The sequence below is a fragment of the Anser anser genome (assembly GCF_964211835.1).
Source record: "Anser anser genome assembly, chromosome: 2".
NCBI lineage: Eukaryota > Metazoa > Chordata > Aves > Anseriformes > Anatidae > Anser > Anser anser.
The window spans coordinates 67,762,093-67,776,657 of record NC_139721.1 but is presented as its reverse complement, the minus strand read 5'-3'; the positions used below and the strand labels follow the sequence as shown (position 1 = coordinate 67,776,657).

The window sequence follows — 14,565 nt, the reverse complement described above, 5'->3', positions numbered from 1 at the left end:
AGTTTGCCCATGTGACTAGCTTGCATGAACACAAACAAAAAACTGCATAATAAGTATACGGAATGTAGGCCATAAAAGCAGAACAGGGAAAGCCATCCTGAAAGCAGTTAGTCAGACCTAAAGTTACTTGATATCAAAGTGAGGTATCTTGAAGCAAAGGAATTCTGGGAGGCTGGACGGATACAGAATGAAGTTGCAGCAGGAAAAGTGAGATAGTCAAGAGGCAGACAGCAGCATGTACTAGACCAGAGGAGAGGAAGATAGTGGGAATTGGAGGCAGAAAGTATATGGCATCTGGTGGCTGGAATGCCTATGGAACAGAGGGAGAGAAGGAAAACAGGGTTTTAATGAAGAATTTGGATGGGTTTTCAAAGCATGGCCAGGATTTGGGGAAGAAGGAGAGGGAAGGAACAGAGAGCTAGAGAAGCAGATGTTCTCCTAACCACCACTCATTCATCTAAAAGGTAAGTGTTAAGAAGGGTGAAGGAAGAGCTTTTTGAATGTTTGCTCAGTATTTCCTTCAGCCAAATGAATTAGCGCAAGGAACCACAACGCTGACTCACTGCATGATATTCCAGCAGGGATATGCAAGTTGCAAGCAACATAAAATGAGACACTCAGTAAGAACAGAACACGGTAAGCTAGGCAGAAGCCTAGGAAGAGTCAAAAAAACAAACAACATATATCACAAAGGACTTGTTCACCGCAGCCTGCTCATTCTCATCTTCGTACCTACACCAGGATGGCAGGTTTTTATTAAACAATGGTCGTTCACTGCAGTGTTGACAATCCCATTATAACCACAATTCACATCTGCAACAATGTTCAGTGTTATGTGCTCTACTAATTTGATAAGCTAACAGGGTGCTACTAACTGAAAACAGCCTAGAATGCAGACATTTGATAGGAAATTTTTGGGAAAAAAAAAAAGACAGCCTCTGTGACAGTGCTATACTGGCAAGATTCTTGTGCTATCTTCACCAGAAAGCAACACAACAAGAAAGTTCAAGAAGAGAGGAATCAACCAAACACTACACAGCAGCAAATGCAGCAGCAGTCTGAAATGGATACAAGCTGTTACCTTTATCGCATGTCAAAATGCTACAAGACAGACCCAAAAGAGGAAATGGAGGATGCATTAAAAAAAAAGACAACCACAAACAAATACCCAGTGAGAAACCTCCTTCAGCTCTCATGAATTTCAGAAGTCAAGAAAATAAATCTAATTATCCAAATCAACGTTTTACATAACAGTGGAACTACAATTCTACAAAAGAATTGCAGTTCAGGAAATTTCTATTTCAATCCCACCCTACTACAAAATTTAATTCAATTTCTGCAACAGCAAACAAATTACAATGCAAGTGGTATTTCAGAAATCGAAGAAACAAGAACATTCTGTATAGAACAAAGAAACAAGCATCATACCTACCAGGCTTGAATGTAATTAGACAGGATCGGTTTGTGCAAGTGCCCTCTGGGAATATCATTATCTTGAAGTAAAAAAAAAGTGAAGAAATATTTGAATGTGGATTTATAAACGCATCTTTTAAAATATAAAGTTAACTGATTACAGTCAAAAAAACAGAACTACTTTTCCTTGATAAAAGAAAAATATTTTTGACTATCGAGACAGAACCGTGCTTGACTTCTTCATTGAGGACTTTTTTTTTTTTTTACACTCTATTAATTTTTTCCTCTTTCTTGACCTCTGATAACAATGTGATTCTATCAGAACATTAACAGGGATTAGAAAAACCTCATGAGTTTCAGAGAATTTTCACAGAAGTCTTTGGTGCTTGTAAAAATATTGTACTCTGTTCTGCACCAAAACAAAATTCCAGCTCCCAGTCTACCTGCTTACAGGCTAAGAAAGATTGATATCTTCTTTCTCCATTTATTACTGGGCTTGCGTACAGATATGAGAATGCCAGAGGCTGAAAATATCTAAACAGAATTCTAGCAAGGAGAAAAATGCTCAAGTTGAACCAAATTCAGAGGAAGAGATTAGATTGAAAAAAAATGCACAAAAAATCTTGGCAAAAAGCCACGAATTGCTGAAACTGCTGCATTACAGAACTAGTCATTTAAATGAAGTAAAAAGAGAAAGTAAATAAATAAGAAGAAAGCAATGGACTAAAATGATCATTACTGGTTTTATTGCCTACTTTTGTTATGTTTGTTAGATATTCTGGAAATCATTTCAGCTCTGTAATTCGATTTCATCATCTGTAAATATGAATATTTATTTGTTTTTAAGTGCTTTGAAATCTATTGGTGAAAGTCATGATGTGAAAGCTCTGTATCGCCTTTCTAGCGTTGTTTAGAATGTTTCAGTAGTCCAATATGTGGACATAACCACTGTAGTAGTAACGATGCCATTAAAAAAAGTAATACTTTTTATTTTAATTTAAAAAAAAAATCACAAGAAAAGTGCTTCAAAATTTGAGAGACATTACTTGCTTCTGTAAAACATAGACCTTCGGCATTCATCTCTCCCTTCTCATTACTCTCTTCCAACGCACATTATAAGCGGTCATATTTTAAGTGAAGAAAAAACCCCAAAACACGATTATAGAAATGTTTTCACGATGTGGCCCAGAGACATACTCCAGTTACTGGAACATTTGAATTGCTTGGATTATCTCCAGCAGTGACAATATGCCAGAATACCGAGAAGGGCAGGAACACACAATACTCTCCAGGTATTCTGCTGAGCACCTGATGATTTTCTTAGAGGTCTTCCTAAACCTCACACGGTTTTGTCCGCTTAGTATCACTTAAAACCTCTCTTCCCAGGTGCTTGTCCAGTCTCCCCTTGAAAATACACTGCAATGAAAAGCTAGGTTACTTTTTTTTTTTGGTATAGATTAGGATCTTATGTTTGATCTTCCAAAATGAAGGGGGAACCTCACACCCCACAAACCACCTAAAGCATCCTGCAAGGAAATGAAGAAAACTGCATATCCAAAGCCTTGAAATGCCAAATATCATCTGACACACAGTAGGAGCATACAGTACCTGTGGCCATTTACCATCAGATTGAGCTCGTCTCTTTATCTCTTCAACAGTTTTCCTGCGAGAATCCTGGTCTGACCGAGACACAAATACTGGTCGGATGTATTTGATAAGAGCTAAAGAGGAGGAAAAACAAACAAGCAAACCAGCCTTTTTTTCTACTTGTTTGAAAGAGATCCATCTCTACCCCTATAGCCCTCTGGACAAATATTGATAAATGTATATAATTACTTTATTATACGTACTACAAACTTAAATTTTCAGCTGAATTACTGGAGTTTTATTCAAATACTTTCATGAATTCCTGCGAGGGAAACCATTTTAACAATTTTGGCACTTGTTCAATCTTTAATAGACCATTATACATAAATCACAATATTAAACATGATTGTGCATATTACGCATTGTTTTCTGTAACTAAGCAGCTGTGGCTGACTATAGCCAGTTTCCTCCTCCTACAAAACCTATAGGACTCCCCCCATACCACTCCTAAAAGCAGCAGGAACCTACCTAGGCAAGCAAAAACATACCCTATGGCTTGAACTGCCACTGTCTTTATTTCCTACGACAGCTCAGCTTCACTGACGGTACTCCATCAAAGATATTGCATGCATGCTTTATGTTATCTTTTCTGGGAAAATCAGCACACTCAAAAGAAAACGCATGCTTATTTTCGAAGCTGTCACCTGTTTGCCTGTTTCTCATACTAGATGATTCAGATCTCAGGCATTCCTTTCCTGGCTCAGTGGGAAAATTTTTTATACACAGGAAGACACAAAATGTGAATCAACAAGAGTCAGAAATCAATCCACAATACCCTATCCATGCATGTCTGTCAAGGATACTGAAGCTCTCTTTTTAAAACAAAAAAAACAAACAAAACCACCCATATACACAGATCTGCAATGTCAAAGAGCATTATGAGAGGAGCATCTGCAAATATACCACTACATGTTTTAACCTCAGCAGGCTGTCCTTAAATACCTTTGTATCACCTTCATATCTTCTAGTCTTACTTAAAGGTTTAAGTCACTAAATCATTAGCTATTCTAGTTGCCTAAAACACACAAATAAAACACAGTTTTCATATTTGCAACTACTGTAAGATGAGTTCACTGACACTAGTTGTATAATCTTCTTTTGTCAAGGATAAACTTGCTGCATTAATGGATCAGCCAGTACTTAAAGTGTGAAGAAAAAAAAAAAAAGTACAGTCTGAGTACAGTCCTGTACTCAGCAAAAGCTGCTGGTTCTGCTGGCATCCTACTGGCAGTTTAGCCAGCACTCACCAAGATCGTCCTATGGTTGTGTTAAACTAACCCATCGCACCTTGCAGCAAATTCCCAGACATCTGACCAGCCTCTGAAATTGCTTTTATCCCACAAGTTGCTGAAGCTTAGGAGACAGTCTATTAGAGAAAAGTTACCAGACAACACGCTTGCACTTTTTCCTACATGCCTGCTCTTGACCAATATCCACAGAATGGTGCTGACTAGGGGAGCATCGAAGGTCATTATGGGCCAGCTGGAGCTACTGTTGTCAGAAGGTTAAAAACAAAAATAAAAAAAACAAAACACCAAAAAAAAAAAGAAAAAACAGAACAAGCCAAAAAAAAGCAAAGAAAACCATACTGAATTTCACAACTCTTTCTTATTGATGGTAGTCATGAGTTTCTCTTATTATTGAAAAAAAAAAAAAGCACCCATTAAAACAGAAAAACCTCAAGCATCCTCAGCTTTTCCCCAAAAACTTCTTTTGCGTTAAGCCCAGATGATGGAATTCAGACTGTGGAATGAACAGGAAAATTTCAGAGCTCTAAGGCTCTTAAAAAAGTTGATTTCTTGTTACAGGACTTCTTTAAAATAGAAGAAATTAGGCTAGACATCAGGAAGAGGTTCTTCACCGAGAGGGTGGTTGAACACTGGAACAGGCTCCCCAGGGAAGTAGTCACTGCACCAAGCCTGTCTGAATTTCAGAAGCGTTTGGACTGTGCACTTAGTCACATGGTCTAAACTTTTGGGTAGACCCGTGCGGTGCCAGGAGTTGGACTCAATGATCCTTATGGATCCCTTCCAACTTGGGATATTCTCTGATTCTAAATTAAGCAAGCAGGTTTTACTTTACTATGACAAAGACATCAAAATATAGACAGACATCTATGAAATGGATAAGCTCGGCAATAAATTCAAGATACTCTGCAGAACAGGGGAGTTCATTCGTGCTCTCCAGGCAGGCTAGAATGCCAACAAAACGTGGGCTGTTGGCACTCGAGCTGTTGACCTTAATGGTGTTGTAAGCTGCTGATTTACAACATAGAGAGAAGAAATCTGCAACATTTTTGAAAAAAAAAAAACCTGCTGTACGGTAAAAAAGGGTTTAAGGACTGTTTTGATGAGTCTCAGCAGTATTTAAATGTGAAATCCTCACTGAAAAGCCATGGCTGTACAGTGGTGCTTTTTCTTGTGTGCTCTGAAATTGGGATAGAGAACTGAATGATTAAGTTGCAAAACTTCTCACAGAGTTGATGGGGAAGTAATTTAGTATCTTTTAAGTTCTAAGATGAAAACATGTCCAGCTGCCAGGGCATATTTTTTTCTCTATTTAATTATTTATTTCTTACTCACGATGCGCAAGAAAAGCCTATCAAGCACCTTCAAGAGATGAACTTGAACGGAAACTCGTAAGTTTACTATGGGGGGGGGGGGATAAATCAATTGATATCAAAAATTGATAGTTTTTATAGCACAGTATGATTCTCCCTGCCCCTATAGCTTTTCTGTATTCTGCGAAGTACAAATTACCTCCTCCTTCACAGACTTCAGCTAACATATTTCCCCATTCATTTCAAAGGTACCAACTTCCTCTCTTCTCTTCAGAGGGTGAAGTTACACATGTGGAGTAGTTGCTTAAAGTTTAAATCGGCTTATCAACTTAAATTCAGTTTCAAAACATTCAGACCACAGAAGAGTTTTGAATCTCAAAAGTTGCCTAACAGCACCAAATCACATTTGCTGACAAATCCCCTTTCCTTCTTACTGAAATATTTCTGCACTAGCACTGACCGCTTCAGCTATGAAAACTAGCTGAAAAATAGCTTTTATCCCAGCTGTTTTACCAGTCAAAAATAAGAGAGCTGAACTTGAAGTTGGATCCAGTAGACTAAACCTGAAAATGTAAGGACCTATGCTGACAGATGAACGGATCCAATTTCCTCAGCCCACGTAAGATGATGCAACAGATTCACAGATGTCACCCTCCTTGGGCCCAGATCTACCAAGGCTCTGGAAAGCCATCGTGCTAAAAAGACATTTCCTACTTCAGTAGCATGGTGATGTGCTCAGCCTATTCTGGCACTCTCTACTTACCAGATGCTGGTTGTTTATTTTTTTTTTTTGGTATGATCACTGAAATTTCATGTATATTTCAATGAATCATAGAATGGTTTGGATTGGAAGGGAACTTTGAAGGTCATCTAGTCCAACACCCCTGCAGGGAGAAGAAGGGAAATTTTTGACTTGATCAGGTTGCCCAAAGCCCCGTCTAACCTGGCCTTGAACACTTCCAGGGATGGGGCATCCACAGCTTCTTTGGGCAGCCTGTGCCAGTGTCTCATCATCATGAAAGATTTTTTTCCTTATATCCAATTCAAATCTATCCTCTTTCAGTTTAAAACCATTACCCCTTGTCCTGTAATTAAAAGCCCTGGTAAAAAGCCTTTATCCATCTCTCTCATAAGTCTTCTTTATGCATGTTGCAGGCTGCAACAAGGTCTCCCGACAGCCTTTTCTTCTTCAAGCTGAAGAACCCCAGCTCTCAGCCTTTCTTCACAGGACTGCCATTCCAGCCCTCTGATCGTTTTCGAGGCCGTCCTCTGGACCTGCTCTAACAGGTCCACATCCTTCTTCCACTGGAGACCCCAAAGCTGGATGGAGCCAGGTGGGGCTTCTGGGGCAAGCAGTTCCTCCCTGAAGTTTAAGCCAGTGTATGTGTGCTAAGTAGGTGATTTTCCTCACTACTAATGACTAACTGAAGAGGTCATAACTCTTGTTAGAGCCAAAAAAGGGTTTTTGTTTGTTTTATTCTTTGTTTGCCTAAAAATAAGGAAGTTGTCCAAAGGAGTCACGAGTTAAGTCTGATTCTGAAACTGGATTTTGTGGTCCAGGAGAATTGCCTTCAAATTAGAAAGCAATAAAACACGTATATACAGACACACTTGTGGAATACTTCCAGTGCCATGAAGAACAAGCTTTTAATCATCAGGAATAAAATTGATCAAAAGCTTAATATCCCATGACCAGCAAACCAAGGGTACAATAATACAGGCAGCTTCTCCAGAAACCTATTAAAATATTTCCAGAACCAATCCTGGTAGCCATTAGCATTCAGATCTTCCCATGTCTGCTAAATGACCTGATTCTTCTGTTAAACAATTATAATACCTGATCAACACCGTCATTACATTATTTACTACATATATTTGGAAGACATCCATACCTGTCTAGACAAAGATCATCTCTTCACCCAAAGTCCTCACCAATGAAAATTACCTTAAATTTTATCTGTTGCTTCATTTGTCACCTGATAGAAAGTCAGCTCAGAGTTAAATGGATGTACTTCATTCAAAACTTCTCAGAAGATTTTGAATGACTATTAAAAAACCTCAATTAAGAGATAGCAAGCTTAGGATTATCAGTGGCTGACTGCAAAACTCCACTGGAGCCAGTACAAGAGGTTTGCAAGATTTACAAAGCTGAAGAACATAAAAAACGATTCTGACTGCTCTGAGAAATTCTAGATGAATATCTGGAATGTTGACAATTCACCAAGCAATCCAAGAAAAACACAAACACCTTTTTACAGATAGCACAAAAGAAATACCAGTAGTCTAGTAGTATGAAATATATCTCTACAAAAAAAAAAAAGAGAAAAAAGTATAAATAACATTAGAATTAAAATACCAGATTCAAAGGAGGAGAAGATTGGCAGTTGCATCTGATCCACAGTGTTGTGGTTTAACCCGGCTGGCAGCTAAACACCACACAGCCGTTCGCTCACCCGTAATCACCATAAATCACAATATATATATATATATAAATATACAAAAACAGAATTTCTTTCTACCAGGAAGTTTTCACCAAACTTTAAGCCATTTATCACAGTGATTCCTCACCTCTCTTCTAAGGCGCATTTACTTTAACACCACAAACTACTGTAAATGATGTTGCTCATATAAAAGTATTCTTTAAAAAAGTGTTTTTTTGAATTCTGAATTCCAGTTATGACCTTTACCACGCTTAATTCCATGTCATTTTTCTGAACACTTCATAAAGGACTGAATCATTTTTGTGGCTTCATGATATAAAATAAATCCATAAATAATATTCCAGTAATAGTTCATCAAATCTCTATATGAAGTTTTCTGATTTTTAATTTTGTAACTGTTTTTGCTCATGCATGAAAAGAATCAAGTGAAACATTTTTAAAATTGATTGCAATAAGGCTACACTTTCAGCTGAGAGCTTTTGAAATTACCCTAAAATTAAGTATATAGAAAGCTGTTGGAACTTCTCAATATGCATTATTTGTGTTGTTGCACTGAAGGTAGCAATCTCCATATCCCTATAGATTCCACTCAGATTTTTCCACTAATCCTTACTGAATCCAACGTGGAATAGTTAAGCGGCAATTACAGTGTTCTGTCAAATGCCATCCTGCACCCATCACATTTCAGTAGCACAACATGGCCTGGAGTTCCCTCATCTAGTTGGGGTCCTGCAAGGCATCCCACTAAACGCAAAGAAGAGCTCCACATGGAGCTCTTCAGCACAACTGCACCAAATAAATCAAAATCACAAATCTCATGAAAATCTACATGGGTTGTTTAAACACTACTGACTTGGGTATCTGCAACACACCCTCAAGGCAGGGTACCATTCAAAGCAGACACCACTCCCCGAAACACTCCTGGGACTGCACCCCGACCCATGCTAAGAAAGAAGTTTTGGTAGACTATCTATAGCCTCATGCTTTGCTTCTATAGCCTCATCCTAATTTGCTTTTCTAGTTACTGGGTCTTAAGACATTGCAATTTCAGCAGAAATAGAACCGTGAGTTCTCTGGAATTGTTTTGACTTAGTACAATAATTCATCTTTGGAGAAAGGACAGTTCCCCTTCCACCCCCCTCCCCCTTTTCCTGTTAATATTCAAAATAGACCAAGAAAAATAATCTCACCACATATTATACCATTTTTTTCTTTATGCTTCAGACCTTCTCATCCACAACCAGTGAAGTTACTAAACAATCGTTTTTAATTTTTCAAGAAAACTTACTTCCCCAAACAGGAATATCTTTGCTTTCTGCTTTCATCACAATGGAGGCGAAGGTCATAGTTACTGGAATGGCATCGAAGTAGGAAGAATGGGGAGCCACTGTTAATATCGCTGCTTCTGCTGGCAACGCCCGCCTGCCTTTCACATTTATCCAGTGGAATCCACCAGCAAGCCACATCATTCTCATGATTGCTTTCAGCAAAACATCCACTATCCTGAAAAGAGGTAAGATAACAGTTACACTGCCACAGGGGTACCTTCAAATAATGAAAAGAAAAACATTACATAAAAGCTATTAGCAAGACAAAAACATAGGATAAACTGCTTAAACAGGAACACTGCATAGACCTCCTGCTTTCTTTTTCTGAGCAGGTTTAATGCCACTTAAGGTAAGACAGTATTCAATTTAATTTCATTCCTAAATATTAATCCTTTTAAATCATAGTAACATTGTCACTTATTTTAACATTAATTCTGATTCAGACTATGACTGTTGAGCTTCATATATACAATGCCTAATAATGCTTTCTATTAATACCAAATAAGCTCTAAAACTGAGTCCTAAAAAAACAAAAAAACACTATTAGAATGTTTTTAGAATGCAAGAACCCTGATTCCTGGGTTAAAGTTTACCCAAACAAACCACTGCAGTAACTTAGTGCAGAGATTCTCAATCAGGGGGATGCAAACAGAACATATCTGGGAGCTCCAGAAACATTTCACTTTCTTCCCTCTTCTTCCCCTCTGCTTTTATAGCTTGGCAGCAGTGAAAAGAGAAACATTTGTTTTGAACCAATAGGGTGCAAAGCCTAACCACCACAAATTGTTATCCTCACAGGGATCGGAGGCTGGAGAGCTGGGTGACACGAAAGTAGATGAAATAGGAGAGGGCCTTCTGAAAAGCTTGAAAATTACTGTATGCAAAATTGAAGGCGGTCCATTATTTCTTCAGTCATTATACCAACATCATTCCAAATTAAGTGTAAAGTGACATGCCTCCGCAGTTCCAGCCTCCTTCCCTCCTGCGATACAAAATGCAATCAGCTTCCCTCACGCTAGTGCCAGCTCACACTTTTAATGTTCTCTACAGGATAGGCAATACACTACGCTCCCTGCTCACTTCTCGAGCGGCAGTTTTCATGGATGGGTGAGCACCACCTTACATTCTACCTTAATTAGCATTCCAATACGAGAGCAAGCACAGATTTATTAACGAGCGCCAAAGCACGGGGAGAGCCCTCGGAGAATCAACAGAAGTCTTGTCAATTCATCACAGGGTAGGAAACAATGGGGTGAAAATTTTTGAAACAATTTAGAATATGAAATCTGGACACGTTCCAAAGCGTCAATCTTCATAACTGCATGGGAATAATTAAAATTGAAGGATGGCACAATGAAGCTTCATAAGACATCCTCAGTATATCCTCAGTAAAGATACAATGCTAGCAATGTTTTTTCTGTTTTTCTCCCTGTAATTTTGGGGTCATTTGGTAAATCAAACATTTTTAAGGTGTTTTGTTAGGTATTTTTAGTTTCCCAACTGAGGAAAATGTGTAAATAATATTTTTCTTATATTTTTCTTTTGAATAGGAAAGCAGGTCCATGGGACAGATGTATCATGAGATATTTCCAATCTTCTCTATTTCAAACTGCTGAACTAAACACAGGTTCTTTCAGTACAGTACTACATCAGCGACTCACTTTCGCCACCAGGAGAGGGGCTTTTCAAGCTCTTGCTCGTCAGATCCCATTGAGGCAATGAACGCAAAAGGCCAGGCCAATAACATCATAAAAGCAGCAAAAAAGAGTCGGATAGGAAACAGAGTCAAGGTCATGAAGGCGATCTGCAAAACCCAAAACAAGTGAGTTATTCTAACACAATTTCAGACTGAAAGAGTAATTGCTAGGAACCGCAGATTTAAATTAAAAATACCTCATGTTAAAAACAGATGAGTATGTTTCAATCCCAAGCAAACAATTGTAGTGTAACAATTTTGTACTCACAGATCAGAATCACAGCTGAAACACAGCGACGCTCTTAAAAGCTAACACAGTCAACTTTCTGCACTTCTTCAGATCCAGTGTTTCCTCTTTCCTTTCTGCAGCCTCACATTAAGTAAATATTTAGCATGGGTGTGTTGTAAATCTTACTGCCCTGTCGAGGAGCGAGTCCGTCACAGCACACACAGCCAGTGATGTGCACTTCTTCAGCAGGGCGCATTCACAGGCTAAACTTTCCCAGGACTGGGCGGGTACCAGATGCTCTGCAGTATATTCCTGTACCCAGAAACTGTAGGGAGCACTGTACAGAAATACCCCGAGATAAACTCATACAAGTGTCTGGATATTTGTGTTCCAGGCACAACCCCCTGGAAAGCTGAGGTTTTCAAGAAGTTATCCTCCCTCTGGAAGCCATGGTGAACCCAGCTGCTTCTACAACCCCTTCCACCACTCATTCTCAGAGTCCAACGTCACCCAGCTTGCCCCCTACCTTCAGCTTTGGTGCAAAACACATCACATTGGAACTTCTCCCACAGTCTTTTGAAGAACGCTCCTAAAAGCTGGGCCTTTCCTGTGCTGTTTGGAGATGTCTGGAACTGTCCTACACAAAACACAACTCAGCAACCATCTGTGCAATGATCCACCTGTTCCTGGAAACAGCGCCAGGAGTCCCATCTTTCTCAAAGAACAGGAAGAAAAAACTAAAACCATACTGAAAGTGGATGGGGTAAGGCTTCAGATGGCTGGCTAGGGGAAAGAGTGAGAACCAAAAACTGTTTGATGCTGACTGGGGCTGCACCAGCGCTGCACCAGCTGTTCAGGGGAAGCGGACAGAAGACAGACAAGACGCTATGGAATGATATAAGGGACATGTGAAGAAAGAATTCAAAAGGAAATATGTTATACATCCACAGGTGCACCAGATGAGGCAGAAAAGTACTTCTCAACGTCATCATGGCTAGACAAGGATGAGAAATGAGGCATATGGTGCTGTCTCACATTGTGCTTCATCTGATGCATCCCAGGGTGCTGTGGAAAACCATCATTCATATTCTGCTTCTCTTCCCTGATGCAGCCCTTGTCATCATGCAGCTCAGTTTTCCATTGACCAGCTTCCTCTCACTTCCCAAAAGAGCTCACTAAACCACCTCACTCTGGCAGCACAAACCTTTACATCTAGGGTAGAGGCAGGGAACACAGCAGTAGGAAACCTGAAGCTACCGGTTCCCTAGACAGCCCACTGCAATGCCAGATTTTACGGTAACAGTTCAGACTGGCACTGTCACCTCCCAAAGACTACGGTCTCACTTCCCAGAACAGGACTCCAGTCCCCCAGCAGACTGCTTCTGTTTGCCACAGTAGGAGAAAACTTTTTTCTTTCCTCTTTGATATGACAGTTTCCCAAACGAACCAGTCCAACTTCCTGAAGTGGCAATGGTCAGATAAGCCCTGAAGTCATACTAACTCACGCAACTTTGCATCCACTGACTACCACTTCTGGCAGCAACAAGCAATTGAGTCACATCAGCTGTTTAATAAAGCTTCACTCAGACTATGGAAAAAGAGGGGAAAATAGTTTAGCACAAGGGGACATGAGTTCTGGCAGCTGTATCAGAAGAACGATAAGCACGAACTTCATTTGCAAATGAGGCTGGATGAGAAGCATGAGGAACACAGATGCAAGTATCGATTAGAAGAAAGAACAAGAAAAAAAGTGAGAGACAGCATAAAGGGTTCAAATGTTTCAAGAGATCAGAGAGAGAGAAAGCAGCAGCCCCAAGAAAACTCATAAAATAGGGGAGTATTCATCTACAAACTGGAGAAGAGAGAGCAGCTGCTTTCTAGGCTCCTCAGAAGGAAGGGACCAGCTGTGGAGAAAAAAAAGGAAGGAGAATGCAGGTGAGGACACAGCCTCTGGGATTCACACCCTCTCCCCCCAACTCCTCGAAGTCTCCTCCTACACCAGGGCAGACAACTGGCTGGCGGTGAGCTATCCAGTCCTTTGCATCTGTGCAGCAATCTGTTATATCATGACCACTTCAGAGCCACGTAGCAGAACAGAAGCAGCTGTTGCATCCACAAGGTTTTGAAAGATAGCAGAAACATGCAGAAAAGGCCCCTTGGTCTTCTGTGTCCAGAGATAGCAGGAAATAGCCAGCTGGAAACAGGCAGCGAGCAGCAGCTCCAAGCACCCACCGTGACACCAGCCTCTTGTTTAGCAGGTGGGAGTGCAGGACCTGCCAATAAAAGCAGTTTGGTAGCAGAAAGAAGAGGACAGCTGTGTTTGGTCCCTGAAGAAGGCTTGGAATCAACACGGACATCCGGAGGTACATCTGGACCTATACTTTGGGAGGTTGAGCTCATGACCAATCTTCTCAAGAGGGCTTTGACTACAGCTCAATTACTTTTGTGTTCTGCGGGATCCTACTTAGCTTTTCAGAAGCTGACAGGTATGATGTGCAAGACCCATGGGCAGCAGAAAGGAAGAGGGTGGTCTGAGAGCTTGTAACAGAGGGCTGCCTGAGAAACTGGATCCCACCCTTCAGTCAGAAGGCTCCAATCTGCTGCAAGGCAAGTAAGTCACTGAAACTGAAGAGGTTATCATGTTTTCCTTGTCCAGAAATGCCGCATTCTGATTTGAGTATGAACTTACAATGAAGGCATAAAATATGAACTTAAGGCCTTTGTAAGTTCTTCAAAGCTTCAGGTCCTACGTATCTAAACACTGACCACAAGAATCACAGAGTAACTTTGCTTCTTATGCGTGTCAGTTTCCAGTCCTGAAAGTCAGCATCATACCTCTCATGCAGGGAAGCTGAAAAATGCATCTTTGAAATTAACAATACAGCGCGGATCATCCTCATAAGCAGTTCATTTACAACAAAGTTTCCATGACTTACAACAAAGTAATGGCCAAATACTGAACAAGGAAAACAGACCAGTGAACTGCACATTTATAACACGGTAGAGCTTCTAATTTTTCTTTTTAACATAACAGACTACGACTTGCCCCACACTTCTTCACTATTCTCACCTCTACGACCCCAAGTCACCAATACCACAGGTGGCTCTGCAGGAGCAAGAAATTCATCCACCAACAATCCACCTTACCACCTGCTTTCCCACTCTGCAAGTTTCCCGACTGCCACGTTTATGGAGATAATTACGGGAGTGGAAACGTTCATTTGTGACTAAGCCAATCTAACAGATCATTG

The 14,565-nt window shown here is 40.2% G+C and overlaps 1 protein-coding gene across 2 annotated transcripts in view; it reads right to left on the bottom strand.

Annotated features, from left to right (window-relative positions):
- LPCAT1 (lysophosphatidylcholine acyltransferase 1) overlaps positions 1-14,565 on the bottom strand; it is a 52,242-nt gene that overhangs the window by 34,521 nt on the left and 3,156 nt on the right. For both annotated transcript variants that reach the window (XM_083824328.1, XM_083824327.1), the window contains exons 2-5: positions 11,051-11,193; positions 9,350-9,564; positions 3,022-3,134; positions 1,433-1,493 (exon numbers count right to left, since the gene is read on the bottom strand). In XM_083824328.1, the coding sequence (XP_083680454.1) occupies positions 1,433-1,493; positions 3,022-3,134; positions 9,350-9,564; positions 11,051-11,193 (532 nt within the window). The remainder of the gene's footprint in view (positions 1-1,432; positions 1,494-3,021; positions 3,135-9,349; positions 9,565-11,050; positions 11,194-14,565) is intronic.